Source organism: Rhinoderma darwinii, chromosome 7 (assembly GCF_050947455.1).
Source record: "Rhinoderma darwinii isolate aRhiDar2 chromosome 7, aRhiDar2.hap1, whole genome shotgun sequence".
Taxonomy (NCBI): domain Eukaryota; kingdom Metazoa; phylum Chordata; class Amphibia; order Anura; family Rhinodermatidae; genus Rhinoderma; species Rhinoderma darwinii.
Genome location: NC_134693.1, coordinates 94,677,750 through 94,701,873, shown reverse-complemented (window position 1 = coordinate 94,701,873; position 24,124 = coordinate 94,677,750). Strand labels below are relative to the sequence as shown.

The following is a 24,124-nucleotide window of genomic DNA, read 5'->3' as shown; positions in this document are numbered from 1 at the left end:
TATTCTTGTTAAAAAATAAGAGGTTCAATAGCGTATATAATATCTTGCAATGATAGGAGTAATGGTAGGTAGCCTACGCGTTTCAGACGGTGTCTCCGTCCTTATTCATGGCTAGGATAAGAACTCTGACTGTGTATGCTGGGTTTAAATGTGTTTGACCACAGGTGTGTGTTTAATTAATTGCGTTTCAGGGGTGCCTGGTGTTGGAACGCAGCCTTTGACCCGCCTCCCACATTGACCGGCTCCTGGGCTAATGGGCTAAATGATCCGAGAATGGTAAGTATCTTTTGAATTGTTTATATATCTATCAAAACGCTTGTGACATGTATGTATCCACGTAGTATGTTGACATTCTTGGATAAGCGGACGTATAAAAAAGCCATGGTCTAAATACGCATTGTTAGAATTTATAATGCATTGAGTCAGATTGTGTGTGAATGGTGGTTTGAGTGAGAAATGTAGAAAAAGAAGAACTAGGTTTTTTCTTCACAAATGTTGTGAAGATGAATTGATGAAAATTCATGATTAGAATCAATGCGTATTTAGACCATGGCTTTTTTATACGTCCGCTTATCCAAGAATGTCAACATACTACGTGGATACATACATGTCACAAGCGTTTTGATAGATATATAAACAATTCAAAAGATACTTACCATTCTCGGATCATTTAGCCCATTAGCCCAGGAGCCGGTCAATGTGGGAGGCGGGTCAAAGGCTGCGTTCCAACACCAGGCACCCCTGAAACGCAATTAATTAAACACACACCTGTGGTCAAACACATTTAAACCCAGCATACACAGTCAGAGTTCTTATCCTAGCCATGAATAAGGACGGAGACACCGTCTGAAACGCGTAGGCTACCTACCATTACTCCTATCATTGCAAGATATTATATACGCTATTGAACCTCTTATTTTTTAACAAGAATAATTAAAACTTGGAAAAAGATTCCTTTTATTTCCACGATTGCTGGATCCAACCTTCCTTTCCTTCAAAGTGTTACTTTGTGCTGTTGGTCGAAGATCTCAGATTTAACTTTTTTTCTGAAGCATTATATGTAGTAATCCAGACTTGGATTGTATCCAGGTTGTGGGGCCCAGTTTGTCGTCTTCTTCTTTCTTGATGTTTCTTTTCCCATCCCAGCTTGTGATGTCATATCTGTTTTGTCAGAAAATAATTCTTTCAGCCGCAATCTGCGGAAGTATTCCTCCACGTCACTGCAAAACTGGGCTCTGTCAAGTGGTTTAGTGGGACAAAATGTAAATCCTTTAGACAGAACATTCATTTTCATTTTGCTAGGTTCATGCTGAGAGAGGTTTACAACAGAGGATGGTATATCCAAATGTTTATGTGGATTTTGCTTTCCTTCTTGTATTTTGAAACCCGCTCTCTTCAGATGCTAAGTTCATGGCTTCAAGAAAGGGTAGATGTTTTCGTAGAACAAATCAACATCAACCCTCTTGTAAATGTTTTGAATTGATTGAATGTTGATCCAGTCTGATCGCCACTTAGGAACAGGAAGAAAATGTTTCCCTTTTAGGGCAGATTGTATCATGCGTCACACAACTTACTTGCACTCTGTTCGCTTTTTTCTTTTTTAATGAGTTGCCAATAAAAAGCTATATATTTATATGGATGTGCTGGAAAAACTACCTTTTACTCTTACCAATATACTCTTTATACTTATCCTTTCTTGCTCCCGGGTCCTCTTAAGCTCCTAGCGCCACCGCACACATGGTCCTGACACTTTATGGTGTCAGGACTAAGTGTAGAGGTGCCAGGGCTTGAAGAGGACCTGGGATGGAGGAGGGTAAGTATTAGGTCTCATACACACGACTATATTAGTTTTGCGGTCGGCAAAACCACGGGTCCATTGTGGTCTGTCGGACCGCAAAAAACCCTTGTTGTGCATCCGTGTGTCATCCAGAATCTACAACATTTCACCAGTATTGATGAATCCGCAAATGCGGACCGTAAAATGACTTGTCCTGAGTTTTTGCGGTCCGGATTCGTGACTCCCCCATCGATCCGTGTAAATCACGGTCGTGTGCATGGGGCCATAGAAAATAATGGGTCTGCAATTTATCCACAAAAATGCGGATAAATTGCTGCCACAAAAATGTAGTTGTGTGCGTGAGGCCTTACTGGCCGTTATCTACTAGATTAATTTAATTAATAATGACCAATTAAAAAATAAATAAAAATGCAGTCATTTAGTGGGCCCCTAAAGTTCAGCATCGGCCTCACTTAATTTGCCCCTGCTGCCAGGCTCTGATTGTAAACCTCTGATTTAGGTTTTACTGTAGGAAGTTAGAATAAAAATCAAGCTACTGTGTGTTCCTCCACCTGCCGAGTTACAGAGGTATACTCCTGTAGAAGTATTCTTCTAAGGGAGAATAGTGATCTACAAAGTCACAATATGGCGGCCCACTGAGTGACTATGGCTTCATAATATAGACCTGTAGGGACTCCGTGTGCTGCTGTACATGGTGCTTTTTAAAAAAACGAGCCACTAGAAATGACCTTTTATTGTATCTACTTAGAAGCAAGACCTATATTTTTCAGTCATGTTTCGTATCTCCTTTAATTTAACATTGAGATTCCTTTAGGACTTATTTCTTCATTTGAGGTGTGGAAATGTTTTCTCTGGTAGTTTATCTTTCCATTCACTTGGTGACAAAAAACAGAAGGGAGAACAGATGTGTCTAAAGCTTTCCACAAATGACCAGACATCTTACTGACACCAATTGTCAGCAAGACATCAGCCACCCCCTGGCAGCACTGCATGGCACCAATCTTTCACTTTTCCCTACTATGAAAACAAGAAAACTAATTCTCGTCACAGTAATTTGTTTCTAACTCGTGTATTGCTTAAAAAACAGCGAAGTGAGGATTACAATTGCTCATTGACGTCAATTAAAAAAGGACAAAGGAAAGCAAATGTACACGCCACAAACATAATCACATAAAAGTAGCCTACACCAAGTCCTTTATTTATGAAGTATTGAAGCGCATATTAAACAAATACAATCATATAAATGAGAAACAAAGATCGAATGAGACAGTCTGAATGCGCTAAGACAGCTTATGTGAAAAAGCAGAGAGGAGGAAAGGGACCCTGAAAGAGGGAGGGATAGAATGAATGTGAGAGAGGAGGAGGGAGCAGAAGAGAGCTCAATAGAGAAAGAGGGAGATGAAACAAGTACAGCAGCTTAGTCAGAAGGTAAGAAGGAAAAAATATTTTATATATACATTATGGACAATGGAACACTGGGTAACTACAACACATGTGCACATGGTCTTATGCCCACTAGAGAGCCAAATTCTTCCACACCGGCTCGTTTCCATGTACATTGTGTCTGCATGCAGGTGCCTATGCACAAATCGAATTATCCAGGGAAGAATACAAGGGCACACATCTGTGCATCAAGCTGACACGTTGTATTGATATACAAATATATTACCACCCAATCAAGGAGAGTGATACATTGACTATATCTATATATAAAATTCATTTTTCTCTGCCCAAGTAAGCATTTCTCCTTAGTATTCATACCTGTAGTGTTACTAAGACTGCTCCAATAGTGAATACATCTAACTAACCTTTAAGAATGTGTGTTTGTTTTTTTTATTTAATCTGAATACTCATGTTGAATATTATTATGTTATGTAGTTTACATACTGTTAAAACATAGTTGAAATTACAAAATGATATGCTGGATATGATAGGTTGCATTGTATATGCAATATTCATTTATGTGTGATAGTACTTTAATAATATGACTAGATAAATGGTACACTTGTATGCAGAAATAGTTGCTTGGGTTATTCTGGAGGCATTAATGAACTGATAAAGGTAAAATAGCTCTTCGATTTACATGGTGGACATGTACAGCGTTGAATTTGTCAGTGCAGCAGAGATGAGTGTGCCATTTGGTGCAACTTATGGTGGTTTTTGATAGGCATGTTCGTACACGCAGTGAGTCATTTGCACATTGTGTTAAACAGTAAAATGTCAGCTCTGCTACATCTGTGTCTATTATAAATGAAATGTTTTTGCATGTATGGTAACTGCTGGGATGGAGAAGGTTACTGCTTTCAAAGGGAAATAATAATATATATGAATATCTTCATTTGTTTGCCTAAACATTTCGATTTTATTTTATTTAGTCTTAATTGTTGTTATTTCCACAAATGTATTAAATTATACTTCCTAAATTAATGTCACATTTTTTTATGGTAGTTTGATGCATCAAGCTGCCATCAAGCATAATGTTTCTTGATATGTGATATGAGTAAGTTGATTCCAAAGATTAGAAGGGAAAAAGCAGCACAGGTCTCAAGTTTAAGGGATGGTGACACGCTGTCAAATCGAACGAGCCCAATCCGATGTTATAAATGCCAAAAAATTATCAACGTTTCAACCCATGTTATATGAAAGGGCTTGAGAAAGACGCTTCATATAACACGGGTGGAAAGGTTGCTTTTGCTATGTTAATGCGTTAACAATCAACGTCACCTTTTTGCTGCTACTTCTGGAGATGTGTGCTGCTGTCCATACTTTTCATTTTTTGACATGAGCAAGTTGTTGTGACATGGAAGTCTTACCGCATGTCACAGTATATTTTTCATATTTAGCTCACTGGATGAAATCACTGTTGATTCACCTCCACTATTTGAGTGCTGCCTACCTTCTTTATTTGACTAGTATATTTTTCACATCAATTAATTTACATCAATTGTATGATAGATAGATAGATAGATAGATAGATAGATAGATAGATAGATAGATAGATAGATAGATAGATAGATAGATAGATAGATAGATAGATAGATAGATAGATAGATAGATAGATAGATAGATAGATAGATATGTATGAGTTGATTATTAGGTAAATGTTTGTAATAGTCTATTTTAATTTTGTTTGTTTTTTTCCTGTATTCTCCATAGTGTGGTGAATGATTCAAAGAAATGTCTCAGTCATGGAATGGATCAGTCTCAACAGAACTGCCCCCTGGAGGAATCATTGTTCCTGTTGTCTTTTCCTTGATATTTGCTCTGGGCACAGTGGGGAACGGTTTAGTTTTGGTTGTGCTGCTGAGAAATGGCCAGAACAAGTACAACACCACAAACCTCTTCATTCTAAACCTTGGGGTGGCTGACTTATGCTTCATACTCCTATGTGTTCCATTTCAAGCAACTATATACACCTTGGATGGATGGTTATTTGGGGCCTTCCTCTGCAAAGCTGTTCACTTCTCCATCTACCTGTCCATGTATGCCAGCAGTTTCACATTGGCTGCCGTCTCAGTTGACAGGTAAAGAAAAAAATCCATTCTAATAATTGCCCAGAATATTTTTTTTAGCAGTTCTGTCCAAGATCCAACTGCTCTAGGCAAAAGCCATCAACTTCTGTTCCCTCCATCTTTCTATATTTTAGCACTCAGCACCTTCTTCTCACATCTACTTGTGTTGACCATCTTTCCATCATCCTTGGTCATTGTTTCTCCGGTCGTGTGCAAGACTGCGTGTATATATATACTGAAGTTGTCAAAGGTGTTTTTATCAATATATTAAATAGGCCCATCTCTGTGGACAAACAATTGTACAGCAAATTTCCATTTCCTTCTCCACTGTCACTCTCTTTTTCCCATATTCTTTTCTTTGGCTGCTCTATTAAAGTTATTTTATATTATATATAATGAATGAGCAATTGCAACACAACCAGCATAAAATACTGTGATTAAAATAACATGCTCATATCCATGTTATCATAATGCAGTAGGAACAAATTACTTCACTTATAATTCCTTTCATAACTGACCTACAGCCAAACAGACTAATGCATGTTGATTCAGATTTAGGTTCTGTTCACATCTGAATTATGGTTTTCTGTTGTCCTGCTCCATCATAGGAACAGAGCAATGATAAAACGGACGCGCCGTATCTGTCATGGCGTCTGTTGAATTGCAGCACAAAATAGCGCAGCTTCCTGTGCTATTTTGCCCAGCAAAAGAGATTTATCTGTAACGGTGCCTCTTAATGAATCCTCCATCACAGAAAGGTACCTCTAGGTTGAAGGTACTTTAAAGTATCATGAGTTAAAAGAGCATAATGTATTTTCTAGCAGCCGCTGATTCCAATACCAAGAACCCTCTTGTCTTGATGTAAACGATGGCGACCCCCTGTCTTCTCATCCTCCAGAGAAACGGTTACATGATGTACACACTAGACTGCTTTGTCTCAGGGTTGCAAATCTGTTTTTGTTCTGTATTTTGTTTTTCTGGTCAATTTAGCAAAAAAATCACAGACAAACAAATTTTCATAAACCCTGGAAAACGAAAATTAAGTAATATAGGTCTATAACTTAGAATACTTATATAAACGCATTACCAGAATTTACTGTGAACTGTAAAATGATGATAATTGTAATCACAAGAACCTACACTACTAGCCCCAGCCTAAAGAAAATTACCATTTTTATTATAGTTCTGCCCAATAATCCCCATATAATTATGGACTCTTTGCGAATTCGCGGCTGGTTAGCAATCCTTCTTTTTCTCTGTGTCTGCTTTAATCTGTGCAGGTGCTGCATTATAGTTTTTATCGTCATGAACATGTATGGACACATATCATGTCTTATCTGCTCACAGTGTCAGACTGCGGTTTCAATGAAGACCACCTATTTGAGAGGACCACCCCCTTAAAGAACAGATTTTTCTATGACCAATTTTCAACTGGATTATAGTCTAAGTACAGTACAGTGGCCCTATTTAAAAAGGCCATCTCTCATTCTGACCAGTGACCACTCTGTTTGAACAGGTGTTTTTGTAAAGACTGCATATGTCACTTACTTGACCATTCTTTGTGCTTCTGTGTCCTATGAAATGCATAGCGGGACAGCAAGCCCTAGCAGAGGACAGGAGGATACCAGAGGAGAGAAGAAAGCTGCCAAGCTTTGAATCTCTGCTCTTGCTTTCTCCTTCCCAGCTCTGATGTATCCCTTGATTGAATGTTGAACAGGGGAGCAAGGTGCCGCTTACTGAAGCCAGTCAGAAAAGGAGTTGGCAACTATGAGTGCAGCAGGCATCATAATGCACTTGCATAGAGCTCAGCCCACACAATAAGCTGCAGCACAGTCTGCCACTAGCTGTTGAGAAAAGAGCAATCAATTGGAGGAAAATAAGTTAGCCATACTGGGTAGAATGAGAGGTGAGGATATGATGGGGAACTGAGGGGAAGGAAGATATGCTAGGGACTAAAGACAAAGAAGCTATGCTGGGTACTGAAGAGAAGAAAGCTATGATGGGGACAGAGGAAAAGGAAGCTTGGCATAAAGATGATTTTCTTTTAAACGAAGCAACACCTGGCGGACATGACTCTGATGAGTTGCTGGATCTGGGGAAAAAATCTAAATGTCATCGAGATACACCACAACACAAACATAAAGGAGATCACGAAAAATGTCATTGACAAATTCTTGAAACAAAGCGGGGGCGTTACACAGACCGAAGGGCATAACTAGGTATTCATAGTGCCCATCACGAGTATTAAACCAGTCTTCCACTCGTCACCTTAACGAATCTGAATCAGATTGTAGGCCCCCCGCAGGTCCAGTTTAGAAAAAAAAATTTGCCCCCCGTATGCGATCAAACAGTTCTGAAATCAAAGGCAGTGGATACCTGTTCTTCACCGTGATCTGGTTGAGGCCTCGGTAGTCAATGCAGGGTCGGAGGGATCCATCTTTCTTCTTGACAAAGAAAAAACCAGCTCTGGCCAGGGATGAGGATTTACGAATGAAGCCCCTCTCCAGATTCTCTTTAATGTAGGCAGACATAGACTGGGTTTCTGGCAAGGAGAGAGGGTACACTCTACCGCGAGAAGGGGACAACTCAGTAATCAAGTCGATCGGACAATCATATGCTCGATGTGGCGGCAAAGTCTCAGCCTCCTTCTTATCGTAGACATCAGAGAACATAGAGAAACAAGAAGGCAACCCTGCCAATGACTGAAGTGGAGGAGGCTGTGGTGGCTGGATATGACCCAGACAGTGGTCGAGACACTTGGGACCCCACTGGAGAACCTTTCCAGAGTTCCAATCCAGGACTGGGGCATGCAAACGGAGCAAAGGCAAACCCAGCAGCACGGGGTTGACGGCCTTGGGCAGGACAAACAGGGAGATGAGCTCAGAATGAAGAGCTCCCAGTTGGGGTCTTAATGGCTTGGTCACAGACAAAACTGGGTCAGGCCATGGCAGTCCATCTACCGAGGCAATGATCAACGGCCTTTCCAGCAGGAAAGTGGGCAACTGTAGAAGATCCACAAGGTCTTGGCAGATGAAATTGGCTGCAGAGCCAGAGTCCAGGTAGGCAGAGACCGGATGGGGCCTCTCACCAGCAATGATGGTTACGGGAATGAACAGTTTGGAGGAGAGTTCTCGATTAAATGCAGTAGCGCCCAGGGTTGTCTCTCCAACCAAACCTAGGCTCTGGGGTTTTTTGGCTTCTGAGGACACAGACGCATGACTTGGCCAGCGAGGCCGAAATATAAATAGAGTCCAGAGGTGCACCTGCGCTGTTTCTCCTGGACAGACAATTTTAGCTGATCCACTTGCATCGGAACCTCGGGTAAAGCAGTAGAACGAGGCAAGAGGGGTTGCTGGAAGTTAGGCACCAGTCTAGGAGGCCATCTCTCCTGAAGAACCTCATGAGATCTCTCCCTCAGCCTTATGTCCACCCGAGTGGCAAGCAGAATGAGGTCGTCCAAGGCTGGTGGCAGATCTCGAGCAGCAAGTTCGTCCTTGATCTCGGTCGATAGACCTTGCCAAAAGGATGCCACCAAGGCCTCATTGTTCCAGGATAGTTATCCTGCCATGGTCCAGAACTGGATGGTGTATTTGCCCACGGAGGTGTCCTAATGACGGTTAAAGATAGCAGTAGCTGCCGACGAGACTCGTCCTGGCTCCTCGAAAACAGTCCGGAATAACCGCACAAACCCCTGGAAGTCTCGGGTCCCTGACGCTCCCAGATAGGGTTTGCCCATGCCAGGGCCATCCCGGCAAGTAGAGACAAGACGAAGGCGATCTTGGTTGCGTCCTACGGAAATGCTCGGGCGTGCAGGGTAAAATGGATATAGCATTGGTTCAGAAACCCCCAGCATGAACTTGCGTCTCCATAGAACCGGGAAGGTAATGGCAGCGAGAACCGAGGATCCGAGCCGGAACTGCCAGGAGGTGTAGCAGGAGGGTCGATCTGAGGAGCTTTCATAGAGGAAGGAAGGGAAGCAGCTAGTATCCCTAGCTGTTGTGCCATGGAGTCCACTGCCACAAGAAGTTGATCCTGTCTTGCTCGGAGATCCTGCAGGTCGACCTGCATGGCTTTGGAGGGTGACATGCCCTTGAATTGACCAGTGGGGTCCAGGGCCTGAGCGTACTATCATGATGCAGGGTGTGGACCCACTCGACCATACCGCGTATGGGGATGGCAGCTGACCAAACAGGTATAGTACAGAGTCTATAGTCCAGAAAGGGTACCTGTGGCAACTCGGACAGTAGCTAGGCAGGCTAGGCTGGGACCAGGCAGCAGGTAGACGTCAGGCGTGGAGTAGCGGAACAGACGTGGATTGCAGCACAACATGATTACAGCTCAGCACGGTAATAGGTCTGGATAGCACGGGAAACAGGATACAGGAACAGGGAACACTTGGAAACTGGAAGACACTAGGAAGCCATTAGCACAACAAACTTTGGGTAACTAACAATGCTCAGGCAAAGAACTAGATGGCAGAGCCCCTTTTATAGTCCAGTAACATGCTGGGCTTGATTGCAGACTTCCTGCAATTATGCACGCACTGGCCCTTTAAGACTGTTCACTCGTGGGCACCCTCCAGGAGACAGTCTCGATACCAGGAAGTGAGTGCTGGCGCCCCACTGGGAGACGACGCAGCAGAGAACACACAGGTCCATGGCCACGGCCGTTGAGGGGTAAGCCAGAACGACGGGCCGTGGCCATAGACATTACAATACCAATGTATACTGGCCAAACAAATGCCAAAGACACTCTTTTGGCACACCTTTGGCCAATAATAGTCTATGGGCATGTTACACATATACTGTAATGACAGGGTAGGGAGACAGACAGGTGAGCCCTAATCTACCCGCCACTCAGTCCCTGCCTACTTGCAACGACCCGTCCTAAGCGACGGGGTACAACTGGGCGATGGTCCCTACGCTCACTAAGTGCAAGACAGACAAAACAGACAGGGGTACACAGAAGAAGGGAAACGGGGCAGCTGCCCACAGAGACACCGTGAGTAACAAGAGTGGTGAACGAGCCGAGTCAAACCAGGAGAGAGCAAGGTACAAAACGCTGAGCAGGAGAATGGTCAGAAAGCCAAGGTCAATAACAAGTAGCGGATCAGTAGTACAAGCAGCAGCAGCAAGTCAGGAAACAAGCATAGAAGAATCACAGGCAAAGGAGGAACAGGAAAGGCAGGTATAAATAGACAGTGGGCGGGAACTAGCTCCGTCTGGCCAGGCTGTGATAGGCTCTCCCACTCCTAAGCCTGCCATCCTGAGTGGTGGAAGATGGAGTCAGTCTCACAGACATAGGAGCAGGTGCAGACTGATTGCCCACGGGCGTCGACACAGAACCTTTACAGTACCCCCCCTTTTATGAGGGGCCACTGGACCCTTTCTAGGTGGACCTGGTTTATTGGGGAAACGAAGGTGGAACCTCTTGAGCAATACCCCAGCGTGAACATCCCGGGCGGGTACCCAAGTCCTCTCCTCAGGCCCGTATCCTCTCCAATGGACCAGGTACTGGAGGGAGCCTTGGACCATCCGGCTGTCCACAATCTTGGCCACCCCGAATTCTACCCCCTCAGGGGTGAGAACAGGGACCGGAGGTTTCCTCGAGGGAGCCAAGGACGGGGAGCAGCGTTTAAGGAGGGAGGCATGAAAGACGTCGTATACTCGAAAAGACGGGGTCAATTCCAGTCGGAAGGAGACAGGGTTAAGGACTTCAATGACCTTGTACGGCCCTATAAACCGGGGAGCAAATTTAGGGCGCAAATTTTTAGAAGATAGCCACACCAGATCCCCGACCACAAACAAGGGGTTAGCAGAACGTCTTCTATTTGCCTGAGTCTTTTGTATGCTCTGGGACGCCTCTAGGTTCTTCTGAACCTGGGCCCAGACTGTGCACAGTTCCTGATGAACGATATCTACCTCAGGATTGTTGGAACTACCAGGTGAAACGGAGGAGAACCGTGGATTAAACCCAAAATTACAGAAAAAGTGGGAAGACCCCTAACGAGTTACTGACCCGGTTATTAAGGGAAAATTCGGCGAGGGGAATGAATGAGACCCAATAATGTTGACAGTCAGAGATAAAACACCTTAAATATTGTTCTAGAACCTGATTAGTCCTCTCCGTTTGGCCATTAGTTTCAGGATGGAAAGCCGAGGGGAAGGACAGATCAATCTCCAACTTTTTACAGAAGGCTCTCCAAAATAATGAAACAAATTGTACCCCTCTGTCAGAAACAATATTGACAGGAACCCCATGGAGACGCAGGATGTGTTTGATAAACAAGGTAGCTAATGTCTTAGCATTGGGTAGTTTCTTGAGGGGCACAAAGTGGCACATTTTACTGAAGCGGTCTACTACAACCCACACCACTGACTTGCCTTGAGATGGAGGCAAATCGGTGATAAAATCCATGGAGATATGTGTCCAAGGTCTCTGGGGAATGGGCAAAGAACATAGTAAGCCCGCTGGTCGGGACCTGGGAGTCTTTGACCTAGCACAAACCTCACAAGCGGCGACGTAGGCCTTAACGTCTTTCAGCAACCCAGGCCACCAGTGTTTTCTGGCAATGAGGTGCTTGGTACTCAGGATGCCTGGACGGCCAGATAGTGCAGAGTCATGATTTTCTCTAAGTACCCTTAGCCGGAGTTGCAGGGGAACAAACAGCTTGTTCTCAGGAAGGTTCCCGGGAGCTGAACCTTGATCAGTCGCAATTTCGGAGACTAAATCAGAATCAATAGAGGAAATGATTATACCTGGAGGCAAAACACAAGCAGGATCCTCCTCCGAAGGAGGGCTGGCCATGAAGCTACGCGACAGTGCGTCAGCCTTAATATTTTTAGACCCAGCCCTATAGGTGACCAAAAAGTTGAATCTGGTAAAAAATAACGCCCATCGAGCTTGTCTCGGGTTTAGCCTCCGGGCAGATTCTAAGAAAACCAGATTCTTGTGGTCGGTAAGGACCGTTACCTGGTGCCTAGCCCCCTCCAGGAAGTGGCGCCACTCTTCAAATGCCCATTTAATGGCTAAGAGTTTGCGGTTGCCAATATCATAGTTACTCTCAGTGGGCGAAAACTTCCTGGAGAAGTAGGCACAGGGACGGAGATGGGTGAGGGACCTGGTACCCTGCGACAAGACAGCACCCACTCCCACCTCGGAGGCGTCAACCTCCACGATGAATGGCTCCATTTGGTTGGGCTGAACCAGCACTGGGGCTGAGATAAAGCACTTCTTAAGGACCTCAAAAGCCTGGACAGCCTCAGGAGGCCAGTGGAGGAGATCAGCACCTTTGCGAGTGAGATCCGTAAGAGGCTTAGCGATGACCGAGAAGTTAGCAATAAATCTCCTGTAATAATTAGCAAATCCCAGGAAGCACTGTAACGCCTTCAGGGAGGCAGGTTGGACCCATTCCGCCACAGACAGCCTGGACCTTGGCGGCGTCCATGCGGAATTCATGAGGAGTGAGGATTTGACCCAAAAATTGTATCTCTTGCACCCCAAACACACATTTTTCGGTCTTAGCAAACAGTTTATTTTCCCGAAGGACCTGGAGCACCTTCCTGACATGCTCAATGTGGGAGGACCAGTCCTTGGAAAACACAAGTATGTCATCAAGGTACACTACAAGAAATACCCCCAGATAGTCTCTTAAAATCTCATTTATGAAATTCTGGAAGACCGCGGGAGCATTACACAACCCAAAGGGCATGACGAGGTATTCGAAATGACCTTCGGGCGTGTTAAACGCAGTCTTCCACTCATCCCCCTCTTTGATGCGGATAAGGTTATAAGCCCCCCGTAGATCAAACTTAGAGAACCATTGGGCCCCCTGAACCTGATTGAAGAGATCAGGAATCAAAGGAAGGGGGTACTGGTTCCTTACAGAGACCTTATTCAAGTTCCGGTAGTCGATGCATGGCCTAAAACCACCATCCTTCTTCCCTACGAAGAAGAAGCCAGCACCAACCGGAGAAGTAGAGGGGCGAATGTAACCCTTGGCCAGGCATTCCTGGATATACTCTCTCATGGCTTGACGTTCGGGACAAGAGAGATTGAATATCCTACCCTTAGGGAGCTTAGCTCCTGGTACCAAATCAATTGCGCAATCGTATTCTCTATGAGGAGGTAACACTTCGGAGGCCTCTTTAGAGAAAACATCAGCGAAGTCCTGAACAAACTCAGGTAGAGTGTTCACCTCCTCAGGGAGAGAAATAGAATTAACAGAAAAACATGACGTCATGCATTCATTACACCATTTGGTAAGATCCCCAGTATTCCAGTTAAACGTGGCACTATGCAACTGCAACCAGGGAAGGCCTAAAACCAAATCGGACGATAATCCCTGCATCACCAGTACAGAGCACTGCTCCATATGCATGGAGCCAACAAGGAGTTCAAAAACAGGGGTATGCTGTGTAAAATAACCATTAGCAAGAGGAGTGGAGTCGATACCCACTACCGGGAAAGGTTTAGGCAAATCAATCAATGGCATAGCTAGAGACATAGCAAATTCCACAGACATAATATTAGCAGAAGACCCTGAATCCACGAAGGCACTGCCGGTAGCAGACCTACCACCAAAAGAGACCTGAAAGGGAAGCAAGATTTTATTAGGTTTCATCTTTACGGGAAATACCTGTGCGCCCAATTGACCTCCCCGATGATCACTTAGGCGCGGAAGTTCTTCCGGCTGCTTATTCTTACGTCCAGGACAGTTGTTCACTTGATGCTTGTCATCCTTACAGTAGAAGCAGAGACCATTCTTCCTGCGGAACTTTCTACGTTGTTGGGGGGACACGGAGGCCCCGAGTTGCATAGGTTCATCCGAGTTTTCCGTTGAAGAATGAAGCAACGGAACCTCGGGAGCCATCATGGGGGAGTCAGAGGAGAAGGCACAAAAACGTTCAAGTCGTCGTTCCCTGAGACGTCGGTCAAGTCGTACCGCTAAAGCCATAACCTGATCTAGGGAGTCAGCAGAGGGATAGCTAACTAGCAGGTCTCTCAGGGCGTTCGACAGACCCAATCTAAACTGGCACCTCAAGGCTGGGTCATTCCACCAAGAAGCTACACACCACTTCCTAAAGTCAGAACAATACTCCTCTACAGGTCTCTTACCCTTACGTAAGGTCACCAGCTGACTCTCGGCAAAGGCAGTCTTGTCAGTCTCGTCAATGAGCCCGAGAGAAGAAAAGAAAAGATCAACGGAGGAAAGTTCAGGGGCGTCAGGAGACAAGGAGAAGGCCCATTCTTGGGGCCCGTCCTGGAGCCGGGACATAATTATACCCACCCGCTGGCTCTCAGAACCTGAGGAGTGGGGCTTTAAGCCAAAATAAAGTCTACAACTCTCCTGAAAGGAGAAAAAAGTCTTCCGGTCCCCTGAGAACCGGTCAGGCAACTTGAGGTGGGGTTCAAGAGGTGAGGTGGGGGGTACTACCAGGGAAGCATAACGCAGATTGTCCCTCTGAGCCAGGGCCTGGACCTGTAGGGAGAGGCCCTGCATCTGCTGAGCCAGGGTCTCAAGGGGGTCCATAGATGTGTCAGGGACCAGGGTAGACTAGGTATATGGGCCTGTGATTATGTAATGACAGGGTAGGGAGACAGACAGGTGAGCCCTAATCTACCCGCCACTCAGTCCCTGCCTACTTGCAACGACGGTCCCTACGCTCAGTAAGTGCAAGACAGACAAAACAGACAGAGGTACACTGAAGAAGGGAAACGGAGCAGCTGCCCACGGAGACACTGTGAGCAACAAGAGTGGTGAACTAGCCGAGTCAAACCAGGAGAGAGCGAGGTACAAAACGCTGAGCAGGAGAGTGGTCAGAAAGCCAAGGTCAATAACAAGCAGAGGATCAGTAGTACAAGCAGCAGCAGCAAGCCAGGAAACAAGCATAGAAGAATCACAGGCAAAGGAGGAACAGGAAAGGCAGGTATAAATAGACAGTGGGTGGGAACTAGCTCCGTCTGGCCAGGCTGTGATAGGCTCTCCCACTCCTAAGCCTGCCATCCTGAGTGGTGGAAGGTGGAGTCAGTCTCACAGACATAGGAGCAGGTGCAGACTGATTGCCCACGGGCGTCGACACAGAACCTGTGTCTGGCAAACCTTTACATATACATCGGGATAATTTTCTCTCCTTATATGCCGATTGTAATGCCGAACCTTGTGAACCTTGGCTTACAAGATAATTGTCATTTCTATATAGCAAAAGTAAAGGTCTTTATGTCTGTATCTCTAGACCACCACCTTGCAGTGGGTCGGAAATACTTAATTAATAAATGCTATTCAAAAGCATTGCAGATTTTCTAGTCTTATATAAATCTAGATATAAAGCTTAATCATTGGCAGATTATCAATATCTATGTAAAACATTATAGTGTGTTGAGGTAGAAGAAACTTAAAACCCCCCATTGAAATAGTGTAAATAATGGAAAGGGTCAGATTATAGGGTGAGCAAAAGGGGTACCTTCAAGAGGCCTCCCCAAACCAAGGAGCCTCCAGAACCAAGTTACCCAGCTATTTGCAGACACTAGAAGCTGGTCACAGGAGTTTGAATGGATTGTACACCTTCACAACCAAGCTTTTTTATTGCATCCAAAATCAGAAATGAAGCAACTTTGCAATAAATGTAATTCATTTTGTATCTACAGCTTCTATGCAAACCTACGTGTCTCCATCGTAACAGACAACAAACAAACCTTGTGTAGTCAGAACAACAAAGTAACTTTTTTCATTTTAGATTCATTGAGGCAAAAAAATAGAAATTTGGTTATGAAGGTGGATTTCGTTTTTCCTGTGTGCCTCCAGCAATATAAAAGTTTAAAATGTGGCATAAGAGCTGATTATGCAGCTCTTAATAATATTTATTACTCAGGGTCAGAGCATCATGGCCTTATTTGCCTGCATTGCTACTAGAAGATATCCAGCAGTCAAGTGTGCATTTTACTACAATACTATATGGAGAGGTGTAAAAGCAGCTGCCAGACACCTCTGGCTCTGATGAGCTCCTGGTTGAAGAAAGGATTGTGCACATTAAAATACAAAATGCTGAACTCTGTTTTGTCTAAGGCCTCATTTACACGAGCGTGTGCGTTTTGCGCGCGCAAAAAACGCTGCGTTTTGCGCGCGCAAAAGGCACTTGGCAGCTCCGTGTGTCATCCGTGTATGATGCGCGGCTGCGTGATTTTCGCGCAGCCGCCATCATAGAGATGAGGCTAGTCGACGCCCGTCACTGTCCAAGGTGCTGAAAGAGCTAACTGATCGGCAGTAACTCTTTCAGCACCCTCGACAGTGAATGCCGATCACAATATACACCAACCTGTGAATAAAAAAAGATGTTCAAACTTACCATGAACTGCCTGCTTCCTCCAGTCCGGTCTCCCGGCCGTTGCCTTGGTGACGCGTCCCTCTCTCGTCATCCGGCCCCACCTCCCAGGATGACGCCGCAGTCCATGAGACCGCTGCAGCCTGTGATTGGCTGCAGCCTGTGCTTGGCCTGTGATTGGCTGCAGCTGTCACTTGGACTTAACTGTCATCCCGGGAGGTCGGACCGGAGTTATCGGTAAGTCAGAACGTCTTTTTTTTTTTACAGGTTCATGGATTTTCGGAGCGGAAGTCACTGTCCATGGTGCTGAACCAGTTTAACGCTTTCAGCACCGTGGACAGAGACTGTCTCCTGACGTCGCGTACCCGAACATTTTTTACCGGTTTCGGTCAAAACGAGTTTGGCCGAACCCGGTGAAGTTCGGTGCGCTCATCTCGAATTTGACACTCCGTTTGGATGTTTGTAACCAGAAAAGCACGTGGTGCTTTTCTGTTTACATTCATCCTTTTGACAGCTCTTGCGTGATTTTCGCGCATGCAACGCAGGACCGTCAGTGTGGCATGCGTTGTTTTCACGCACCCATTGAAGTCAATGGGTGCGTGTTGCGTGAAAAACGCAAGAATATAGAACATGTCGTGAGTTTTACGCAACGCACTCACGCTGCGCAAAATTCACGCATCGTCTAAACAGCCCCATAGACTATTATAGGTGCGTACGACACGCGTGAAAAGCACGCGCGTCGCACGCGCGTATAATACGCTCGTGTAAATGAGGCCTAACAGTAAATGTCAGGTAAAGTTGTCCTTGTATTATATGACACTGTTAATAGGGAGGGGGTTCCCACCAATTTTGTTGTCTGGAAGCCTCTATCAACCTTGATCTGGACCTGGTTATAGAACTGCCTTCTTAGGCCTTATTCACACCACCGTGTTCAGTCCGTGATATATGGTCTGCATGTCGGCTGCATTTCCCAGACCGAACACAGTTCAGGGAGCCGGGCTCATAGCATCATAGTTATGTATGACGCTGTGAGTCACTGCCTCCTCGCAGGACTACTGTCCCGTACTGAAAACATGTTTTAGTACGGGACAGTATTCCCGCGGGGAGGCAGGGACACCTAGCGACATACATAGCTATGATGCTGGGAGCTCCCTGAACTGTCTTCGGTCCGGGCAATGTGGCCGACATACGGACCATATATCACGGACCGAACAAGGTCTTGTAAAGAAGGCCTTAGGCTACATTTATACAAGCGTAAGGGTATGTTCACACGCACTAATTACGGACGTAATTCGGGCGTTTTTGCCCCGAATTACGTCTGAAAAATGCGCCTCGATAGCGTTGACAAACATCTGCCCATTGAAAGCAATGGGCTGACGTTTGTATGTTCACACGAGGCGTATATTTACGCGCCGCTGTCAAATGACGGTGCGTAAATAGACGCCCGCGTCAAAGAAGTGACCTGTTACTTCTTTGGGCGTAATTGGAGCCATTATTCATTGACTCCAATGATTAGCAGCGCCAATTACGTCCGTAACTGACGCGGCGTTCAAGCGCCTGCACATGCCGTTACAGCTGAAATTACGGGGATGTTTCCTCCTGAAAACATCCCCGTAATTTCAGCCGTTACGGACGCTGCCGTGTGAACATACCCTAACAGATATACAGTACACATAAAAAAACGTGCGTAAATCTGGTCCGTGTGTGTTACGTTATTGCATCTGTGCTTTGCGAGTGGCATGTGTTTTTCACGCACTTACAAAGCCCATCTCTTTTTTTTTTTCAATGGAAATAATGAGCAAGTCACGAACAGTACACGAATGTGCATCTGTGTGCTGTGCGTGGTTTTCACGCACCCATTGACTTCAAAGGGTGCGTAGGTGCATCAAAACGCACCAATATAGCACATGCAGCGAGTTTCACGCAACGGACTCTCGCTGCGTGAAAACTCCTGCATGTGTGAACAGCCCCATTTAAATCAATGGGTCCCAGTGTTGTGAGTGATTTTCATGCACAGCACACGGTTGATTTATGCTCGTCTGAATGAGGCCTAAACAAAAGTTAATCAGATGTCCTGACTATACTACGAAAAACATGACTATAGTAAAAAAAAATGTTCTCCAAAGCCATTATTAACATGCTGGAATGCAGCAAGTGATTTTAAGCCGGGGCACCTCTAGGAACTCATACTGGAACTTCCCATGTCATTGAAGATCATGAGGCAGTAATACAGCTAAGGGTATGTTCACATGATGAGAGGCATTTACGTGTGAAAAGACAGACTGTTAACAGCTGCCTCGTTTCACACGTAAATGCTCCTCCTCGCATTTTGCGAGCCGTCTGAGACGCTCGTAAATCTTGAGCTGTGCTTCATTGAGTTCAATGAAGAACAGCTCAAATTACGTGGCAAAGAAGTGCCCTGCACTTCTTTGCCGAGGCAGTCCATTTACGCGTCGTCGTTTGACAGCTGTCAAACGACGACGCGTAATTACAGGTCGTCTGCACAATACGTCGGCAAACCCATTCAAATGAATGGGCAGATGTTTGCCGACGTATTGTAGCCCTATTTTCAGGCGTAAAACGAGGCATAATACGCCTCGTTTACGTCTGAAAATAGGTCGTGTGAACCCAGCCTGAAGCCACACATTTGGCATGTCTACAAATGCTCTTTATGGAGTTTTGGCCTCATTGTAGTTTTACAGAATGAATTAGAACTTTACGATTAAATGCCTCAGGAGATTGGAAGTACAGTTCATCTAGATCCCTCTCAGTCAGGATTAGGGACACAGAACTGCTAACAATAAATAGTTCAAATGATTATAAGAGAATGTGTACAGCTGCTTTGGGATTAGAATTCACGGTGCTGATTTTACTATAATTCTTCCAAAATATATTAGAATATAGTGTAGCAAGCATTAAGGATGTTGCTTTCAGACTTTATAACGGTATTATTTATTTTCATTGTTGTGTGTCCATAAGCAAGAGCAAGGTAGAACAAGTGAAAAAAAACACAAAAAATTATTATTTGCAATACTTCTTGCAAACTCTTAGAATAAGCAGTCTAGACAAGCTTCTATGCTTTTTTTTTAACTTCTTTATTTTGCAAAAGACCATTATAAATTATACAAACACAGTAATACATCATTATAATCCGCCTTCACACCCAACCCAAGAGGAAGACGAGAAGCGTGAAAAAGAAAGAACATTTAATGAACTTTTAACCCAGGAATCAGCTTCGGCCTTTCTCCTAGTGACTAGAGATGAGCAAACCGGGACAACCGAATCCGGTTTCGGTCCGAACATCGTGAAAGCCCAATGGCGGATTATAATATGGGCGTTTCGGGCGGTCGCCCGGGGCCCGAGGCTGCCAGGGGGCCCATCGCGGCCCGAACCGCCCATCGCGGCCCGAACCGCGGCCCGAACCGCGCTGCCCGCTTACAACTGAATTTGCATCCGCAGGACGCAGATTCAGTTGGGTTGAATGCTGGAGCCTCGCCCCAGCATTCACTCTGCCGTGAGCGGCTCGGTGCAGGCAGGCGCGATGTAGTGACGTCATCGCGCCTGTCTGCACGGAGTCACTCACAGCACAGTGCAGAGGAGGAGAAGCATCGCATCCCCCACCGTCGTGGGAACCGGGATAGGTAAGTAATTATGTTTTATTTTTTATTAGGTACGCACATATGGGGCATTATACTGTGTCAGCTATGGGGCATTATACTGTGTCAGCTATGGGGGCATTATACTGTGTCAGCTATGGGGGCATTATACTGTGTCAGCTATGGGGGCATTATACTGTGTCAGCTATGGGGGCATTATACTGTGTCAGCTATGGGGCATTATGCTGTGACAGCTATGGGGCATTATACCGTGTCAGCTATGGGGGCATTATACTGTGTCAGCTATGGGGGCATTATACTGTGTCAGCTATGGGGGCATTATACTGTGTCAGCTATGGGGCATTATACGGTGTCACATCTATGGAGGCATTATACTGTGTCAGCTATGGGGCATTATACTGTGTCACCTCTATGGAGGCATTATACTGTGTCAGCTATGGGGCATTATACTGTGTCACCTCTATGGGGGCATTATACTGTGTCAGCTATGGGGCATTATACTGTGTCAGCTATGGGGCATTATACTGTGTCGCAGCTATGGGGACATTATACTGTGTCGCAGCTATGGGGACATTATACTGTGTCACCTCTATGGGGCATTTTACTGTGTCACAGCTATGGAGGCATTATACTGTGTCGCAGCTATGGAGGCATTATACTGTGTCGCAGCTATGGGGCATTATACTGTGTCACATCTATGGAGGCATTATACTGTGTCAGCTATGGGGCATTATACTGTGTCAGCTATGGGGCATTATACTGTGTTGCAGCTATGGGGCATTATACTGTGTCGTAGCTATGGGGCATTATAATGTGTCGCAGCTATGGAGGCATTATACTGTGTCGCAGCTATGGAGGCATTATACTGTGTCGCAGCTATGGGGGCATTATACTGTGTCGCAGCAATGGGGACATTATACTGTGTCGCAGCTATGGAGGCATTATACTGTGTCGCAGCTATGGGGACATTATACTGTGTCGCAGCTATGGAGGCATTATACTGTGTTGCAGCTATGGGGGCATTATACTGTGTCACATCTATGGGGCATTATACTGTGTAGAGGCAGCTATGAAGGGCATTATACTGTGGGGGCAGCTATGGGTGGCAATATACTGTGGGGGCAGCTACGGGGGACATTATACTGAGCAATTACAAGAGCTGCAGGTCCAAGGGGGGAGACGCTGTGTAGCACAATATACACGGGGGGATTGTTGTATAGCACTATATAGAAGGGAGCGCTGTGTATCACTATATCTAAGGGGGATTGCTGTGTAGCACTATATACAAGAGGGGGAGGGCTATGTGACGCTATTTACAGAGGGGGAGGACTGTGTAGCGCTATTTACAGGGGGCTGTGTGTGGTGCTATCTACAGTGTTTGACACAATTATATTCAGGGGCGCAGTCTATGGTGCTATAATATTTAGGGGCACAGTGTTTGTACTATTTTATTCAGGGGCGCAGTGTTTGGTGCTATTATATTTAGGGGCACAGTGTGTGGCACCATGATAATATTATCTTTGTTTATAGGTGTGGTAAAAAATAGTGTAGTACCGTGTTAGCCAGAGACAATATGAAATGTTAAATACTTTTGTGTCAAAAAAGACAAAAGTATAATAGGTATGATACCTTTATTGGCTAACCATAAAAGTTCTATATGCAAACTTTCAGAGCACAGAGGCCCCTTCTTCAGGCAGTTTACAAATGAATGACTTAGAAAAAAGCACAACATTTAGATGTTACACAAAGACAATTAGTACATGAGGTGATACATCATTAAGATAAGCCGGGGCAATAAAACTGAGGTTATAGGGGTGATGACTTAGGAGTTAAGGCATCTGGAGTCAGTCTGATGGGGGACGTGACGTGTGTCCATGTAGTGGCTCATAAATCCTGGTGTTAGATTGAGGCCTTGTGTCAATGACTGGAATTTTATCATCATCTTGAATTCCCAAATTTTTCTTTCTCTGATGTTTTTAAAATGACCCTTCAGAATGAGTACCTTTAAATCTGCCAAACTGTGGTCTGGTCCAGAGAAGTGTTTTCCCACGGGTGTATCCACCTCCTGTTTTATTGTATGTCTGTGAAGATTCATCCTGGTTTGTAGTTTTTGTATTGTTTCTCCAATGTAGATTCCTTTATTGATGCACCTTGTACACAGGATCATGTACACTACATTGGAGGATGTACAGGAGAACGTGCCAGTGATTTTATAGTCCTGCTGCGTGTTTGGTATCTGGATGGTGTTTGATGACCAGATGTTGGTACAGGTCTTGCATTTTCTACTGTTGCAAGGAAAAGTGCCAGTCTCTGTTGGTGGTGAGAGGGCACTTCTGACCAGGAGATTCCTTAGGTTTGGTGGCTGTTTGTAGGCAAGGAGTGGTAAATCTGGGAATATTTCCTTCAGTTTATTGTCTTTGTTAAATATAGGTTGGAGATCAGCAGCAATTTTCCTCAAGATGTTCATTTGGGGGTTGTATATGACCACTAGGGGAACCCTGCTGTTGTCTTCCTTCTTTTTGTACTCCAGAAGATTGCTCCTTGGAATTCTTGTTGCTCTGTAGATCTGATCATCTATAATCCTTGGATGGTATCCCTGTTGTAAGAATGTATTCCTCAGTGATAGCAGGTGTTGTTTTGTGTCTTCACAGTCTGAACAGATCCGTATGTATCGCAGAGCCTGGCTGTAGATGATGGATTTCTTTATGTGTCTCGGATGGAAGCTGTTCCATCTCAGATATGCTGGACGGCCTGTAGGTTTATGTTAGATTGTTGTTTGTATGGTATTGTCTCTCATGTATATGGTCATGTCCAGAAAATGTATTTGAGATGTAGAGTAGTTGAGAGTGAGTTTGATGGTAGGATGGAACTTGTTGAAGTTTTTATGGAAAGAAAGCAGTTCATGTTCAGAGCCTGTCCAGATTATCAGCAGGTCATCAATGTACCGGAAATATGCTAGAGGTTTAGTTGCGCAGGTTGATAAAAACTCTTCCTCTAGTTTGGCCATGAACAGGTTAGCATATTGTGGTGACATTTTGCTACCCATAGCGCTTCCCATACATTGCAGATATATGTCTTTGTCAAATAAAATATAATTGTGATGGAGTACGAACCTGATGAGTTGTAGGGCTGGCTCTGTCGCTAGATTGTTCTTTTGAAGAAAGTGTTGGCATGCGGCTATGCCATCCTCATGGGGGATGTTAGAATATAAAGATTCCACATCCATAGTTGCCAATATTGTTCCCTCTGGTAGTGGACCTAGAGCTGAGAGTTTGCAGAGGACATCTGTGGTGTCCTGGACATAACTGGGTGTGCACCTCACCAAGGGCTTTAGAAGATTTTCCACCCAGCCAGAAATATTCTCAGTTAAAGTCCCAACACCTGAAATGATTGGTCTCCCTGGATTGCCTTCTTTATGTATTTTAGGTAACATGTAGAATGTTCCCATTCTGGGATTGTCCGGAATAAGGTCCAGTAAAGTGTCTGATACAGCGTTGAAATTATTGATGATACGGACAAGTTCTACTGTGTATTGTTTGGTGGGGTCTTCATTAAGCAGGGTGTAGTATTTTCTGTCTGAGAGTTGTCTGTGTGCCTCCTGGATATAATCGGATGTATTCAGAATCACTACAGCGCCTCCTTTATCAGCTGGTTTGATGATGATGTCTCTGTTGGATTTTAGTGATTTTGTTGCATTCCTTTCCTCCATGCTGAGATTGTGTGTTACTTTGTGTTGTTGGTCCAAGATCTCAGATTTAACTTTTTTTCTGAAGCAGTCTATGTAGTAATCCAGAGTTTGATTGTATCCAGGTTGTGGGGTCCAGTTTGTCGTCTTCTTCTTTCTTGATGTTTCTTTTCCCATCCCGGCTTGTGATG

General features: G+C 44.9%; 1 protein-coding gene across 1 annotated transcript in view; it reads left to right on the top strand.

Annotated features, from left to right (window-relative positions):
• Window positions 1–3,143: 3,143 nt before the first annotated feature.
• Window positions 3,144–24,124, top strand: part of GALR3 (galanin receptor 3) — a 91,689-nt gene continuing 70,708 nt past the window's right edge. The window contains exons 1-2 of the mRNA XM_075833702.1: window positions 3,144–3,226; window positions 4,955–5,322. Coding sequence (XP_075689817.1) covers window positions 4,976–5,322 — 347 coding nt within the window. The 5' untranslated portion in view covers window positions 3,144–3,226; window positions 4,955–4,975. The remainder of the gene's footprint in view (window positions 3,227–4,954; window positions 5,323–24,124) is intronic.